The 17,175-nt window shown below is 37.7% G+C and overlaps 1 protein-coding gene across 1 annotated transcript; it reads left to right on the top strand.

Annotated features, from left to right (window-relative positions):
* The first annotated feature begins 82 nt into the window (after positions 1-82).
* elmo3 (engulfment and cell motility 3) lies at positions 83-17,077 on the top strand. Its single transcript, XM_079450360.1, has 21 exons — positions 83-282; positions 1,967-2,068; positions 4,255-4,295; positions 4,394-4,466; positions 5,548-5,598; positions 5,848-6,017; positions 6,122-6,221; positions 6,318-6,469; positions 7,126-7,204; positions 7,483-7,533; positions 7,843-7,965; positions 8,100-8,222; positions 8,345-8,449; positions 9,405-9,513; positions 9,932-10,068; positions 13,027-13,190; positions 14,028-14,140; positions 14,864-14,968; positions 15,051-15,130; positions 15,252-15,332; positions 15,447-17,077. Exons 2-21 carry the CDS (start codon positions 1,991-1,993, stop codon positions 15,657-15,659), a joined length of 2,148 nt encoding a protein of 715 aa, XP_079306486.1. The 5' UTR covers positions 83-282; positions 1,967-1,990; the 3' UTR covers positions 15,660-17,077.
* The last annotated feature ends 98 nt before the right edge of the window (positions 17,078-17,175 follow it).

The raw sequence follows: 17,175 nt of genomic DNA, 5'->3' as shown, positions 1-17,175 counted from the left end.
GTACGAGGTAAAGTGTGGAGACCCTCTTCCCCCTCTCAAAGACAAATTCCAAGTTTTAGGAGCGTCGGGTCTTCACTCCCTCCTACAGGGGGCGGGAAGGACATGATTCAACCCGGAACTGTGAACGCGATCAATTAGAAGTCAGAAAACTTTGAACGCAATGTATCATACGAATGTGTGAATAGAGCTTTGCGTTACACCGCCGCATTTCCCGGCGAACAAGCATCAAATGTTTCTCCCGTCCGCTGATCCGAGAGTGTGATTTTCCTCCCGCTTTAACAGGTAAGACACAAAGAAACAAAATCACGCTCGAAACTTTTTGGCTACTTATTAACTGTAACAGAACAGATACAACAAGGAAATATAAATGCATGAAGTCTTTGCGTGTTTAAACCATGCGTGAGAGTAAAACATTTAGTTGAGAATGAAAAAAAGTGGAAGTTGAACTCGTCTTTCTGCTTTGGTTGAGCGTTTAGTATTGTTGCTGTATGCAGTTAAATGACTGAACCCTTAAAAACGTATTTCTCATGTTTCTTTATCTTAAGCATGGATAATGGATGTAAGAATCTTAAAGCATGTGATTTAAAATCCGTCCTTAACTTTGAATTTACATGGAGGATTGAGAAATGCATTGAAACTTGGCTGAAAAAAGGTGTGTAATCTGTGATTCGGGTCTGTCAGTGGGTGGCACAGCTGAAATTCCAGGCAAACTTTTTCCTTCATGCACTCCCACAGTAGATCAGACTGTATCAGACACATGCACGGGGTTCAAAGGTCAAAAAAATGTTAGGATTTCTGTCATTAGACCCTTCAGCATTGGGTAAAACTGTCCCTAAATTTGATCTAAGTATGCAATTTCTTTCCGTCTTTATGTTTCCATCTCTCAGCCCCCAAAAAGTAGAACAGAGGGAGGGCCGTACTGTCACAACTTCTCTCTGAGCGTGCTAAGGCATGCTGGGAATGGAGCCTCCGAAACAAAAACATTCAGTCTGTGTCAGCAACTCTTACCTGAAGAGTAATGTCTTCACTGTTTCCACCTATAGTTGCAAAAACTCACAAAGATCCTTAATATGTTTCATCATCTGGTTTACATTAATATCAACCTGAGGTCTCATAAAATGAAATGTTTTTACAGCCATGATACCATTTTTAGTGCTTCGGATCGAATAGTTTTTTGTTATCCAAGTTCACATCCAAAGCTCAACTTTCTCTTCCTACGGGAAGCCCTCTTGAAGACGTTACTGTACAATATGGTCCCCACGTATGGAAGTACTTAAGTCTGTTAAACAATTCTGCAGAGGCTCTTGTTAATAAAGAGACCATATGTGTAGAAGTAGTTTCAGCCTTGGATGGCACACTCGCAAGACCGCCCACCGTTTTGTGCGTATTGCACATAAATGACAGGAGCTGTCGGAAATTCAGTTCCAAGCTAATTGGCTGACTTCCTTCAAAAAAAGTCTGCAGACATTTATCACATTTTCCAATGTTTTTTGGACATTATTTAAGTGCGTTTGTTTGTATTATTGTGTCATACATGTCAGACTAAGACGGTATGATAAAAACAGAAATGCAAGCTGAAAATGCAACCTGCTGGTTAGGCTGCAAACTAGGTAAAGGGTTTTCTCCCATGACGTACAGTTGACGTTGTGCTTTTTTATGTTCTCTCTCACTCTCTCTCTCTCACTCACTAACTATCCAAAAAGTAGAGACACGCAAGTTCTCCTTTAAAAGAGGAACATAGAGAAACTGTGAAAAAATAGAGTTCACGGCACATTCTCTGTCCTGTAGCTCAGTACATGGCAAGTATTGTTTACTTGTTGTTTGATCTATATCGAACTAACAAACCGAACTAATGTTGGTAAAGTTTCTCGCCACACTTAAACAAAATGCAGCATGTGTGCGTGTTTCAAATATTTGTTTTCTTTATCAATATCTGCTGTATGTTATTCTCATCTCTACATCTCAGGATTGTAGACATTCGACTTTCAAAATGCCACAGCAAAAGGACATCGTGAAGATCGCTATTCAGATGCCGGGCGCGTACCCGCAGCTCATTCAGCTAGACCAGGTGAGCCATGGTGCCAATGCTGTTACCATAAAGAGGATGTGAACTAGTGCTCACGTAAAAACCTGAAACTCGCCTTTCAGCATTGAGGAATAAAAACTGTGGATTCATTTTTATTCAGTAGCACACTGAATAAGGTTCGTCATACAGAGATCATTTTGCAAAGGAGGGAAAACAGTCTATATTTTTGATTTTAATAAAATCCAATTGCAAGATAGATCTGCTTGTTAAAAAAAAATTTTGTTGGCGCACAAATGACGACTTAATAAAATACATAGGCCTATCATTGCTTTCCTTCTGAAACCTCTATATTTTGTGATTTTGTTTTCTTCCTTTCCATAAATCATTATTATTATTAGGAACTCTTTAGGTTTGTTACTGGGTTTTTCCAAATATTAAACCCATAAAAAGTATTTACTAAGTTTTTCAACTTTGACAACACAGTATTTATTCATTTAAAAACTACAGTGTTTTTTTTCCATTTCCTGAAAAACAGCAATTTTGGACATATGAGGCTTCAGATGGAGAGCTTCGATATTGCATTCTTAAAGTGATAGTTCACCCAAAAACGACAATTCTGTCATCAATAACTCACGCTGTTGTCATTTCAAACCTTTATGACTTTCTTTCCTCTGCAGAACACAAAAGACGTTGTTTTGAAGAAAGTTGGTAACCGAACAGCACTGGACCCCATTCACTTCTAATGTATGGACACAAATCCAATGCAAGTGAATGAGGTCCCGTTAACAACATTTTTCTGTTGTGCAGAAGAAAGAAAGTCATACAGGTTTGAAATGACAAAAGATTGAGTAAATGGTGACAGAATTACATTTTTTTTTGGTGAACTATCACGTTAAGTCATTCTGAGTGTCTTTGTTTGTGCATTGTTTTGCTTATAAGAAAGTTGGGACTCTTTATTTCCTTCTTGAGGCCATACTTAAATCCTGATTTAATGAAAGTCTTATTTACTCCTGTGGAAAATTTTATAGTTAGTTGTTTCATTTAATAATAAAAAATATAGTAGTATTGTATCATTGTTTAACACACAGTTATTATTTCTTAATAGTTTATCAAAAGCATACAATGAGTTGCCTAAGTAAACTGTAAAAATCTAAATTATGTTATAAATGCTAAAAAGCATTTTATGGCCACTATGCACAATCAAAAGAAAGCTAATGTTCATCAACAATGTTGTTGAATTACGTATTAGAAATAGATCACAGTCAAAACCATAGAACTGACTATTTTTAAAGCGATAGTTCTTCCAAAAATAAAAATCTTTCTTCATCCTAAGGTCATTCCAAACTGGTGCGAGTTTCTATCATCTGCAGAACACAAAAGATATTTTCAAGAACGTTGATAACCAAACAACATTGACCCCCATTGACTTCCATTGTATGGACACAAAACCACAGAGACATTTCTCAAAATACAAGTCACTAGAGGTTTTGAATGACATTGCATAAACGGAAGCAGAATTTGTATTTCTATATTTTAATAAACCCAAACAAACCTTTTAGTTACCAGATACAAAGCATATTTTAATTGAAAGTGATTAATCCTCGTGATCAAGGGTTTTTGTATCTCACAAGTCCAAACCAATTAGTTAATTCTCAGTTGTTTTGAAAGAGCCATTATCTCCTCGAAACAAAAGAGAGGACAAGCACTGATCATATTCATTATCCTCAGAGGTTCAGATCCCATTGTTGTCTTCATAGGATTTGTTCTTGTTTGTGCTGTCTCGAGTGCCAGCCATTGTCAGCTCTCTTCTCCCAGAGATATCTGGGTCGAGATCTAAATGAATCTGCCGTGTGACCGTGATTACTACTTAAGGACTATAAAGAACCTCAAACTCCGTTCCTGACCTTCCCTTATACACTTACTCGCCGTACCAAACGCTTCCACATGGCTCGCCAGCCCATAAGGCCACAAATTATAGGCCACTGATTGGTCAACCACAGAACACCAACATTTCTGGCTGGCGTGCCGCAACGCCCACCACAAATTATGAGATATTTCGGACCCTGAAATGGGAGAAGCTACTCTTGTTTTTCCCCCTTGTTTTGCTTTATTAAAATGGTCTAGGATGAATCAAATCTTTGCAAATTTGTTGGGTGCGTTTGATAGTAAATTTAGCGGTTTGCTTGCTGGTAGGCAATAGTTAATGCATTTGTTTTCATTATTTTCAGAAAAAGCCCCTCACTGCAGTCATAAAAGAGGTTTGCGACAAGTAAGTCTGTGTTTTTGACTACAGTACATGGCTGTAAATCATGTTTGTATGATGTGACACATCAGAATTTTTTAATGGATGTTGTGTTACTTTTGAAGGTGGAGTCTTTCAGATCCTGAAAACCACGCTCTCCAGTATGCAGATGGAGTCCAGACCTACATCACAGAGTCTGTGAGTCATTTCCACCTTTTTGAGTCTTTTGTGTGCTTGTTAGTGTGTGTTTTTAGGGACTTAACACTAATCTCACAACAGATGACAATAATGCCACTCATTCTGGTGTAGTGCACTTATCTTCCTGTGCTATGTTCAGTTGTTGACCTTGGGTGGAGTCTGGCATGGGCTTCATGCTGTGGCTGTTTGTTTTGCTTAGTATCATGGTCTGTTTCTGTTGTCTGTCTGTATCCTGGGGACCGGGGATGTCATTTGACCATTTTCAATGTACTTTTATTTATCTGTATCTGTGGATGTTTATATAAAGCGAGTGGGTTGAGACTGAATTCCCAGACATGTACAGGCAGAATGTTGGAATTACGGCTCTGCAAGCATCTTAAGAAGCCTCAGGCTGCACTCCAAATGGGTTTTTGTACACCCTAAGCAGGGCTCTTGAAGTGATGATGTCATCAGTCCTGATTAGTAGATGTGTTTGGAATGAACTGTTTACTTAAATTATATGAAATAATAATATGTTGTTGTTTACAATAATGACAGGACTTGAGTATGTCCTTTTTCTTCTTACTTAGGTACACGCTTCTTAGTTTCTTTCTTTTTTCTTTCCAAGTTATTTTCTGGTATGTTTCTTTTTTCTTTGCTAGTCTTTCTTTCCTTTTTTAGTTAGTTAGATACTTGGTTATTTCGTTCGTTCTTTCTTTTCTGTTAGTTTAGTTTAGTAAGTTAGTTAACTAGTGTATTTGCTAAATTAAAGTTTTGTTTGGTTGTTTGTTTTCCTTTATTAGTCGTTTGTTTGTTTATTCTCTTTGTCTTTTTTTTTTTTGCTTAGTTTTGTGTGTGTTTTGCTTCTTTTTTATGCGTTGGTCTGTTTATATTAATTTTTTCTTCGAAAGTTAGTTACTAAATAATTTGCATATTACTTATGTTTTCTCGTTGTAAATAACTTTAGAAGAATATAAGTTTTCTTCACTTACGGTCTCTGCCTGCGGTTTATCGACTTTGTCCTGCTGCTGATAGTAATGTCTAAAAATAACTCTATTACTTCCTGAAAGCTGACTGTTGGTTTTATGACTTTTGTTTCTAGAATCGTCTTGACATCAAAAATGGCAGCATTCTCCGTTTAACCAAAGCACCAGTGAGTGTTTGTACCACAACCTCATATACACACACATGTTCAGTATATCTCAATGTCTCAGTATAACCTGTTTAGTTTTTTTAAATGTCAGAAACCATATACATATAGACAAGTGATGCATTTACAGTTTTGATTGTGACAGACACTTATCCAAAGCTGTTTCCAGTTAATCGTACACATACCTTTTATTCACAAATGTGTTTTCTGGTATTCAAACCCTGAACGTGGGTATTGTTTGTGGTTTGTTAGGGTCGTTCTGCTGAAGATCTGTACAAAGGCATTCAGAGTTCAGATGCCGGTGTGCGATGCGACTCTCTGAAGGAACTAGCGTCCTTCTCCACAGACATCACATTCGCCCAGGAGTTCATCAGTCGCGACGGCCACTCTCTACTGGTCAAGATTGTGGAGGATGCCCACGAGTGAGTTTCCTGTTCCTCCTGTTTTCTCTTCCTGTCTGTAAATCGTCATATTAATAAGAAATATGAAGATTAAAAACGGAGCACGTATGATGTTCTTCCTCCAGAGATCCTCTCATCATGACACACACTCTCACTGCCTTCATGGAGCTGATGGATCATGGGATTGTGTCCTGGGAGAATCTGTCCAGTGTCTTCCTTACAAAGGTAAGAGACCGTCTTAACATTCGGTGTACTTAAATGTGGTAATAAAATAAAAAAATATTAGACTTCGATTTCACTGCCCATTCGTTTTGTTTTTAGATCGCTAGTTTTGTGAATATGAAGGTACTGGACGCGTCCATCCAGCAGGTGTCACTGGCTATCCTGGAGAGCATGGTGCTCAGCAGCAACAGTCTGTTCAATCAGGTCAAACAGGAAATTACCCTGGAGAGACTCATTTCTCATCTGCAGGTGTAAGTGTGAAAGATGCTTGTCTATTTGTTTATTTTATGGACGTAGAAGAGGAACTACTCATTTGTTGCTTCCTACTGTGAAGTACACCACAAATATTTCAGCAGGTTTATGCTGCATTATAACATACTATTGGATTATTGTATACATTAAATGCACACATATTGAATAGTAACTTTTATTAAAGTGATAGTTCGCTCAAAAAATGTATATTCTGCCCACATGCCACAATTCTGTATGACTCTTTCGTTAGTGCGTCTCATTGCCTATACAATGGGGGTCAGTGTTGTTTGGTTACCGGCGTTCTTTAAAAAAATCTTCTCTTTTGTTCCGCAAAAGAAAGTCATACAGGTTTGGAATGATATGATAAATGTGCATGAGTTTGCATGAGATTATCGGATTCTACAATTGGTGGTTTTCAGACAAGAGGGGTCACTGGGTCATGTGTAAATGGTGCCCTTCGCTTTTTGTTTATTTTGAGTCTGGCTCCAACCCCTAACCTAGCACTTGACCTAATCTAAACACGTAACACAAATACGTAAACCTCATTAAGACGTGATACGTTCCAAAAGTGTTTTGGTTGTTTGGTGTCACAATGTACTTATTAAATGTTTTAAGTCCAGTGAGTGTTTTCCAATTGTTCTTCAATTCTCCTCAGAACAAATCAACAGCTGCAGACCAAGGCCATGGCTCTGTTGATGGCTCTGTTACAGGCCGGTGGAGAAGCAGAGAGACAGGTGAGAGATAGACAGACAGCATTCCATACTTCCCTTAGATATATTGGTTTGTCTGCTGCTCTGTGGTGGTATAAAGAAGAATTTGGTTGTCATTGGAACATCTAAAATATAGTATTAATGAGAAATGATCAAGTACGAGTTTGTGGGTGGTAAGAAACCTTATGGTTGGGGAGGTGCTTACAAAAACTTCAGGGTGACCCATACAGTGTCTATCTTGTGCAAATGTACTTAATGTAATCTCTCTGATTTAAACATGAAATGATTTGAATTGATTTCAGGAGCTCTTTGAATTTCTTGATAAGAAACACCTGCGGCAGTATATTTACAAGGTAGGAAAACGTTTCCGTTCCTGTTTTTCTGATACTTTCTGTACTTTTTGCTATACTTAAGCACTATGAATATTTCCCATTATATCACACTTTCTAGATAACTGTTTTATATTTTTACGAAGATTATTGTTTTTGTGACACAAAATATGATAAATTAGTTCCATTAATGCATTTGGCAGATACCTTTATCCAAAGAACGTATTCATGTATACATTATATCTTTTTCCCTTGGAACTGAACCCGTAATCTTGCTAGACTCAGTGCTACAGAAAGAGCACACAAATCATGACCATCTGCTCATGTTTTCAGAACATCATCCACAGCTCCAGTTCAGTAGGTGATGAGATGACCCACTATCTTTATGTACTGCAGACACTTCGTCTAAACCTCTTAGAGCATCGTATGAGGACGCCACTCGATTCCTACAGCCAGGTTTGCTTTTTGTTCCACATCTTTGTTACATTTTCGAACGACTGTTTGAACTATTCGTCGGAAATAAAACATTGGGCTGTCCCTTTAAATTACCGTTCCAAATATTTCTTCCATTTGTGCTTTCCCTCCATCAGGACCAGAGGGAAATGCTACACGGGTTGCGTCAGGCTGCATTTGAGATGGAAAGCGAGAGCAACTTGAGCAGCGAGAGACGACGCTCGCTCTGCGCTAAAGAGTTTAAGAAGCTCGGATTCTCTGTGAGTGCAGAAAATTCATTTAGTCTTTAAAACAAGTCACATCATTACACTTTTCACAGCTTTTAATACCAGTGGTAGCATCAATAAAATTTAAACTGAAATAAAAATTTGTTTTTATTTAGAATAACAGTAATCCCGGTCAGGACCTGAGCCGGTGTCCTCCGGGTCTCCTGGCACTAGACACCATGGCGTATTTTTCCTCCCGCTACCCTGATGCGTACAGCAGAGTGAGTGAACGCATATAACAATACACAGACACTTACAGACACCCTTATACAAATGCCTGAAAAAATATTTTGTGTAGACCGTTTTATGACAGCAGTTAGTGTCTAATAATATAATAAATTTATATGATTATTTTATTGTATAATACTTGTATTAAATAAATGATTTGTTGAATTATGTTGTTTGCCAAAATAAATTAAATGAACAATTTGTTGAATGTAGTTTTGACACATTTAAAGTAACCGTATGGGACATTGACATCTAGTGGTTGACCTTGGTATCGCAAATTCAAAATAATGGCGTCAAGTTTAGACCAGTAACAAGCTTTCCTTTGATTGTTATCTGAAATAATCTATAGGCACTCAATTGTTTGCGAACGCGAATGCATGCCCAGTAACGTTTGTTTATGTTACTGCAAAAATGAACAAATGACCTTTTATTAAAACTACACTGAAAACTGTCCCCATTGCCATTTTGTGAGCATGTATGAAGTCTTGTTATGTCTTGGAAAAAGGTATGCCTCATGTTTTGTTATATAATGCTTTTCTATAATAATCTAGTCTCGAATTTTCATTTTTGAGTTGACTAATGGCATGACAAATGCAAGTTTTCGTACAAATGTTTAGAGGATAAGGAGTTGGAACTGCTCTGTGCGTCAGAAGGCGAATATAAGAAGAATATATCTCGTTTCTCTTTCTAATAAACCTTGCATTGGGTCAGTCACAATTATATTGTACTTCGTTCCCACCCTTCTGAATTATGTTGCATCCATCGAGTTATAACAAACTATGACTGTTTAGTTCTTATCTTACAATCAGTATATAGTAAATGTAAGTTAAAGTGTCACCAATATACGATTCAAATTTGAAGTGGCGTATAGGTCTTAAAATGTATGGTACCCTGACCATTGTCTCAGTAGTAGTGTCATAAGTTCTGATGTTCGTCTTGCTATTTCAGTTTGTACTGGAGAACAGCAGCAGAGAAGACAAACACGAGTGTCCGTTTGCTCGGAGCAGCATCCAGCTCACCCTGATCCTGTGTGAGATCTTACGCATCGGAGAACCCCGTAAGTGCACTTGCATTCATGAAATCCCCTACTATACGCCATGCACTTAAACTATGCACAGTGTACTCCAGCATCTAGTATATGCATTTTAAAAGGTAGAATTGTCTCAAATGTAACGCTTAAAGGGACAGTTCACCCACAAAAACAATTCTCTCCTCATTTACTCGCCCTCGAAAAATGTATTTGTTCTGATAAACCGAGAGAAAGATATTTGTAAGAATGCTTGTAACCAAACTGCCATTTTGGTGGCCACCATTGATGAAGTCAATATATGAAGTCTTTTGAAAGGTGTAATGACCTTATTGACAGGGTACTATAGTATCTGTTTCTAAAGCAAATACAACCATCTGGTGGTCTTTTGCTCCCATTGTTAACACCATATCGTCTCCTATTCTATCTCACTCTGTTTCTGCTATAGCCTCTGAGACCGGCTCGGACTATCACCCTATCTTCTTCGCTCAGGACCGACTGCTCGAGGAGCTGTTCTGTATCTGCATTCAGCTTGTCAACAAGACGTGGAAGGAGATGAGAGCCACACAGGAGGACTTTGACAAGGTATAAAGCATTAGAACTCCAACCTCCATAAGCGGCTTTATCCCTGGGGATTATAACTTTTTTCAGTTTTATTTATTTCTTTCCCACTAAAATACACTTTTTCAAGGCATCATTCACCAGCATGATCATCATTTTGTTTTAGATAAAAAAAATTACCTTTTTCTGCGCAATGTTCCCTGCAAGTGGTCGTTTTTGGTATATCATCGTATGTTTGTCAAGTTATTGGTTTGTTGTTCATTTAAAGCTGCGGTTTGCTCTTGAATGCTTTTGAATTGAAGAGAATGAACAGAAGTGACCGGCTTTGTTACCGTGATTTATAGTTTGCAATAAAACAAATAGATATTGATGGGTTCATCTGGACGTGTCTGAGAAATGTCAAGCCAGAGGAATGACAAGCATGCAGCTTCTCTTATAAAGAGACAGACTCCTTCTGTTGCACCGCCTTTGTATACATCAACATTCCCTAAATTGTTACGTCGTCTTTTCTGATGTTAAAGGGTCCTTCCTCTATCCCAAACTAGTCAGCGGTGCAACAAAACAGACTAAAATTGAATGACCTTTTCCAGGCCGTAAACCTCACAACCTCACAACCTCCTGACCCCCTCTATTGAAAAGAGGGTCCGGCAGATTGGCCTGTCTTTTGTTTTCACTGAAAGTCCCCCCACCACCACACCAACCTGGTGGGCTGGGACAATAAGGCCTATAATGATAGAGGGGTATTAGAACAAAAAGAAGCCCACTCGGTAGCCGAAATACAAAAAGGGTCAAAATTTGTGTCCCACACAGGAGTTGCATCAGCAGTTAAACACATCTCGAACAGTTTGGTTTTAAGAAAATATTCTCAGTTTTTTGTCCCGGAAGTTTAAGTTTAAAGGGATAGTACACCTTAAACTGAATAACTCTCCCTGTTGTTGTTTAAAACTTGAATTAATATTTCCATAGAATCCAAACTGTTATTTTACATGCATTGAAAGTGATAATGTTTCAAAAATGACCCATAAATTATAGTTTCCACACATTGTTTTCATCTCCGTAGTAAATACTGTAGTATTCTTTAATATTTGTCAATATATTTCACTATTTTCAGTCTTTATATGGGACCTACTTAAGGCTTTGTCCTTATGATGAAGATTCTATATTTTTTGATAGGTTATAGTCACTATTCACGTTATAAGATCAGTTTTCCTGAACATTTCCTTTTTTTCATTTTAGGTGAACTGTTCAACATTTTAAAACGGATAAATGACTCGAACTCGTGTGTTTTTCCTCTCGGTTCTTTCTTTTTCCATCCTGATGCTCAAAACACCCTGACTGTGCTGTTTCTCTAAAGACTGTTAATCTCTGTTGGCATCATGTTTGTAGAGGTCTGTCGGATGTGTGTAGGTGTGTCCAGTTTTGGGGGATGTGTATCTGTATAATGGGGGTTATCTAGAGGGAGGGACCATAAACACTGTAATACATACACACCCCCAAACACACTCTCACTGTTGTATGTTTGTGAGCAGAAACTCTTTTCACTACGGCTGAGGTAGGGAATTTTACATAGTCTTTAGCTTTGAGAGCATCATTTCGATGTTAAAAGCACGGAATAGTGGATGATGTAGATGATGTGGGGGGGCTTATCAGGATTTATGTGTGTTAATCGTACTTTTTAACATTTATATGGGTTTCATGCAGTCAGTGCATATCTCTGTAGATTTATTGACTTTTTAATTAAAGTTGAATTTTTTTTGTTGAAGTTTGTAATTATTATGAAACCCATGTTTCCAAGCTCGATAATAATAGGGAATAGAAATATGTTTTTTTTTAAATACTTGGTTTACTTAACTTTGATGGTCCTTTTAAATGCAACATTTTCTTTATTCATTCTCATTTTTATTGAAGTATATTAAATAGCTGTGGGAAAAGGGGTCCGTTATAATATTAAATTGTATCAAAGCATTCGATCTCGTAATGTTGGTTTATGTAGTTGCCGCTGAAACTGTCTATATTGCTGTTTTTGACATAGAGCGGTCAACCTGTGTTGACCAACCAGGTTTTTTTTATGGCTGCTGTGGACCTATAGAAAAGGAATACACACATAGTATATTGGCAAATGACACAGTTGGCGTGCTGTTCCGAGGGAATTCTCCAATAAGGGACGAAGAGAAGTTATGCAATGATTTTTCATGTTAGAAAAAAAATTCCAAAACTAGCACAGAAATACTACGTCATACGTCCAACACATTTTTTGATAAAGTTGACCATGTCAAGCATGAGAAGACAACAAGTTTAACATTGTAAATAGGTCAGAATGCATGAAACATTGTTGCAGGGCCACTTTATGGTAAATTGTGTATTAAACATAAATAATGCTATTTTGTTATTTCTAGTTGCAAGATGGGGCAACAAATACCATAGTTAAATATGTTAAAGCTGAACAGTACTTGGATTCCAAAGTCCTGCATCTGCTATTTTTCGGGGATGTATACATACATGTATGGGAAAGCTGGAGAAACTTAGAAGAACATAAAGATACTGTACTTATAGAGCAGTGCTGTTGTCAAGGAGATTATTCTCATTCAGTTAAATGAGCTTGTCACTGCCGTTCTGTCTGTGTCACAGCTGGACCGTCACTACTGGAAGAGAGATCCATATTGTCATAGTCTGTTTCTCCTCCCCTGGTGTTTTATTCTTCACGTCTCCATTCTCCTCCATCCCTTTGACCTGAACAGAGAGATGCTGTTCAGAGACGGTCAGAGTGCGGTCAAGCTGCGTTTAATCGTGGTCATCAGGGTTTATTGGAGGAGATGGTTAATGAAACGACAGGACATGAAAGCTCACTATTGTTATATTTATATGGACCATAATAATGTCCCAATGTTGATTTGAAGATGCCTGTAAAACTCTGCATATAAAAGGGTTTATACTCTGAACACCATTCAGTTTGCCTATAAATGTCTGATTCTTTCTACACAGGTGATGCAGGTTGTCCGGGAGCAGATCACCAGAACGCTATCTAGCAAGCCTACGTCTCTAGAGCTCTTTAAAAACAAGGTGAACGCTCTGAACTACAGCGAGATCCTCAAACTCAGGCAGACCGAGAGGCTTCACCAGGAGGAGACCCTCGCCCCACCGGTGCTGTAAGTCCAGTTACCTCTATTCTTCCTGGAAGGTAGAGTATGAAGTGTAAGAGAATAAGATGTTTTAGACCACGGTTTCGAAATCCATTTAAAGTGCAAACTCTACTTGAAAAGATCTTGTTTTGAGACGTTTGAAAAATAATTTGGCTTGGGTCAGTGTTTCAATTCATATTCAGTTTATTTTTAGGGACGCACCACAAATAGTCATTTGCAATGTTATCGGTATCGGCCGATAATAAAATTTAGGCCGATACATTATTGCCGATAAATCATAAATGATTTCCTCTGGTTAAACGTCTACAGGTAAACACTGCTCACAGTTAAAATACAGTACAGTACTGTCTTTCTGTCGTGATCATTCACTTACTGTTCTTAGCAAAACATTGTTGATGTAGGTAAAGTAAGTAGATACAGTATTTATGAATGTGTAAATTATAAGAACAAAAGTATATTGTTTGAATTGTTTTGTTGAATAAACAATATACCAGAAAAGTTTAAAAGTTTAATAATCTTTAACTAGTGTGAAGTAGGCTTGGTACATGATTTTCAGGGGGGAAAAAAGAGAACCAACGGTTACCTTGTTTTCTGCAGTCAATGTTTTCAAATAAAAGCAGTTTTCCGCTTTTCCTTTTGTTTCAGTCTTAGGGAATGCAATATTGATATCTAGATACTGTATATTCTCCAATATATAGATTATTGGCTTCCAATGTTAAAGAATCATCGGTTATCGGCCAAAATGGACATATTGGTGCATCCCTAATGATTTAATAGTTTAATGAATAGAAGGATATACCCGCTATTTTCAAGAACACTGTTCCTCATTGGTGTTGTGTGCAGTGAGCTGAAGGAGCGTCTTAAACCAGAACTGCTTGAGCTCATCAGACAGCAGAGACTGAACCGTCTGTGTCACGGGACACTCTTCAGGAAGATCAGCAGCCGACGGAGGCAAGGTGAGAGGTCTCCTTAAAGATGAAGAACAAAGACTACTGGGGCAGACCAGAAAATGAATTTATCATAGACACGTGCTTCCCAAACTGTAGGGCGTATCCTTTAGGGCATAGTATTGCAGAGGTGCTGTTTTTGGTTCAATCAAAATGTTAAAATATTAATATTAAAAATACAATTTTAATGCAAAAAGGTTCGTACTCTGTGTAGATCACTATAGTATCTTTAAAGGTTACTACAGTTACTACATTATTTATAGAGACCTTTAGTTTGTTTATTTTTTTAAAGGGACAGTTCGCCCAGAAATAAAAAAGCTGTCCAGTTGTTCCAAATCTAAGCACATTGTGATATATAAGTGATAAGCACATTGAAAGATATTTGGAAGAATGCTTATGAAGAGTTCTTGGCCACCATTGATTGCCATACTAGGAAAAATACAATGGTAGTCAAAAGTAACCCAGAACTCTTTGCTTTCCAACATTCTTTAAATATATTTTGTGTTCAACAGAACAAATAATTGTATACAGATGTGGAACAACTCGAGAGTGAGTAAAAGATTATTTTTGGGTGAGCTGTTCCCTTAACTACTAGGAAAAAATATTTTGTTTTGCTTTCTTTGGTGGGCCGTACCCCCGTGAAGCTTGGGATGCTCTGTCATAGACACTGCGACGGTAAATGGAATATTAGCAAATATTTTCAGGTAAGAGTAATTGTCATCTGTCTTTCAGACAAGCTATGGTACTGTCGACTCTCTCCAAACCACAAAGTCCTGCACTATGGAGACGTGGAAGACGATGGTGAGACGCCCTCCATCGAGGCCCTTCAGGAAAAGAGTATGTAAACTAGTCCAACTTTTCTACAAAAAGACCTCTAATCTCTGTCAAATAAGCTGATATAATGGTGGTGTGTTCTCAGTTCCTGTCGCAGACATCAAAAATGTTCTGACTGGTAGAGACTGTCCTCACATGAAGGAGAACAAGGGAAAACAGACCAAGGTACACTGCCAATCGACTTATGTGCGTGCTTTGCATGCACGTGGTCTTTGTATCCTGATATGTTTTTAAATCATGTATGGTTTCATTTTTTTTTATTATTGTTTATCTATTTGTTTTTCAGGAGATGTTAGATTTGGCCTTCAGCATTATGTATGATGTCGAGGAGTATAGTTTGAATTTCATCGCCTCTTCCAGAACAGATGTGAGTACATGTGGTTTTCCACAGTCTTGCATTACTTAATAATTCACCATATCACAATTGCCCATGTATCTGTCTATCTCTATAATCATTTGAGCTGTACCTTTGCTCTTCTAGTTCTGTCTGTGGACGGATGGACTCAGTGTGCTGTTGGGTAAAGAAATGAGCAGCGAGAGCATGCGAAGCGAACTGGACATTCTCCTTTCTATGGAAATCAAGCTCCGCCTCCTGGACCTTGAGAACGTCCCTATCCCGGACATGGCCCCGCCCATTCCCAAACCACCCAGCAACTTTAACTTCTGCTATGACTTCAGCCAAGCCGAACAATAAGACCTGGGTGGCCAGTAAGTGTTGGCGGTTACAGCATTACCAGAACTGAAAACAATTTGATGCTGACAGTGGCCACTAGGCGGCGCAAGTTTTGGAGATTGGGAGCAAAGAGATGGTATTATTTCAGTGCTTGAGATGAAATATAAGGAATAGAGAGAGCACTTTGAACAATCACAGAGGGCAGAATGTCTGCAGTGAATGAGACGGCTTTACTTTGGGAGTTCATGGATTTTGTTCGCATAAGGCTTACTTCATTTAAACGTGCCTTTTTTGTCAGCACTCTTACAATAGACCTGTACAATAGATATGTTTTCCTTTTAATTCTTTAGCTTTTATCAGACATTTTGAAATCGTACTAAAAACATGCAAGGATGCTGGTAGGGAGGAAACATGCAAATGAATTTGTTATAAAGATCTGTACTACAATAGTTGGAGATTGTTGGCATTCTTATTGAGTCCCTTTGTAAAGTCAGATGATTCTGAATATATTCTTAAATGGTACATTGTCTAAAATGGTACAAGTTTAAGATGTTTAACTCTACATACTTGAATTTGAGTACACAAGGTACATCTATTCTTCTGCATTTACGCACAGATTGAAACTATATAACGTATTGTTGGCATTAAAAGATAGGAGGCATACAAAGCCTATTTGAATTATTACAGGTACATAAAAGGTGGCGCACTTGACTCGCGTTCAGATTGCATTTGATAAAGTTTGTAGGCTACTTAAACTGGCTTTAAGAATGGAAAATGGTTTTGTGAATCTCTAATAATATTGCATGTTGAAACAGTTTGACCAAGTGTGGTTTGAAGACACTGCATGAATATATTTGATATGTATTTTAAAAAAAGCATCAGTGAAAACTGAGATTTGATTTCGTCAAACTACACCATTTTGCCAACTGATTTCTCCATGAATTGATTTCGGTATTTTGCATGAATTGATTCGGTCAGTATTTTGTAAAGATGCTGTGTTTTGAGTTCTCGGTTTTAAGATGTAATGGCATTTTATCAATAGCAGGATTTCATCCACTATCTCGGTTAAAGATCAGATTGTGGTTGTAATGCCACGAAACAAGCACTTCTTAATACGTAGACGCACAATGCCTTATGTCTCAAACTCAATGATGTAAAATTTTTCTGTGGTTGTAACGTTGAACTTTAGACTTTGAAAGCGTTTCGGGAAACCCTGTGCCATAATTCACTGATTTCATGTTCTATTGGCGTAGTCACAAATTTAAAGTTCATCTAGTAAAAAAGATCAATGTACTGTATTTGTTATTCTGTGTATAGCTTTCTATGTTAAACCTCTGGTATTGTGTAACAATCTTGATGTGGAAACTTAACCACCTGAAAATGGTATTAATTCAAAATTAGTTTTCCTTTGTATGGAAATAAAATATATTATTGTTATAGCCATAATGTCTTATTTTTGTTTTTTATGGTGACAAAAATGTTTTTGTGGTTCTTCCTATAGCTTGAATGGAAAGCATGGCACTCCAAATGCCAAGGG

This window comes from Barbatula barbatula (genome assembly GCF_947034865.1).
Source record: "Barbatula barbatula genome assembly, chromosome: 25".
In the NCBI taxonomy this organism is placed as follows: domain Eukaryota; kingdom Metazoa; phylum Chordata; class Actinopteri; order Cypriniformes; family Nemacheilidae; genus Barbatula; species Barbatula barbatula.
Note: the sequence above shows the minus strand (reverse complement) of the source record. Positions and strands in the feature narration are given on the sequence as shown.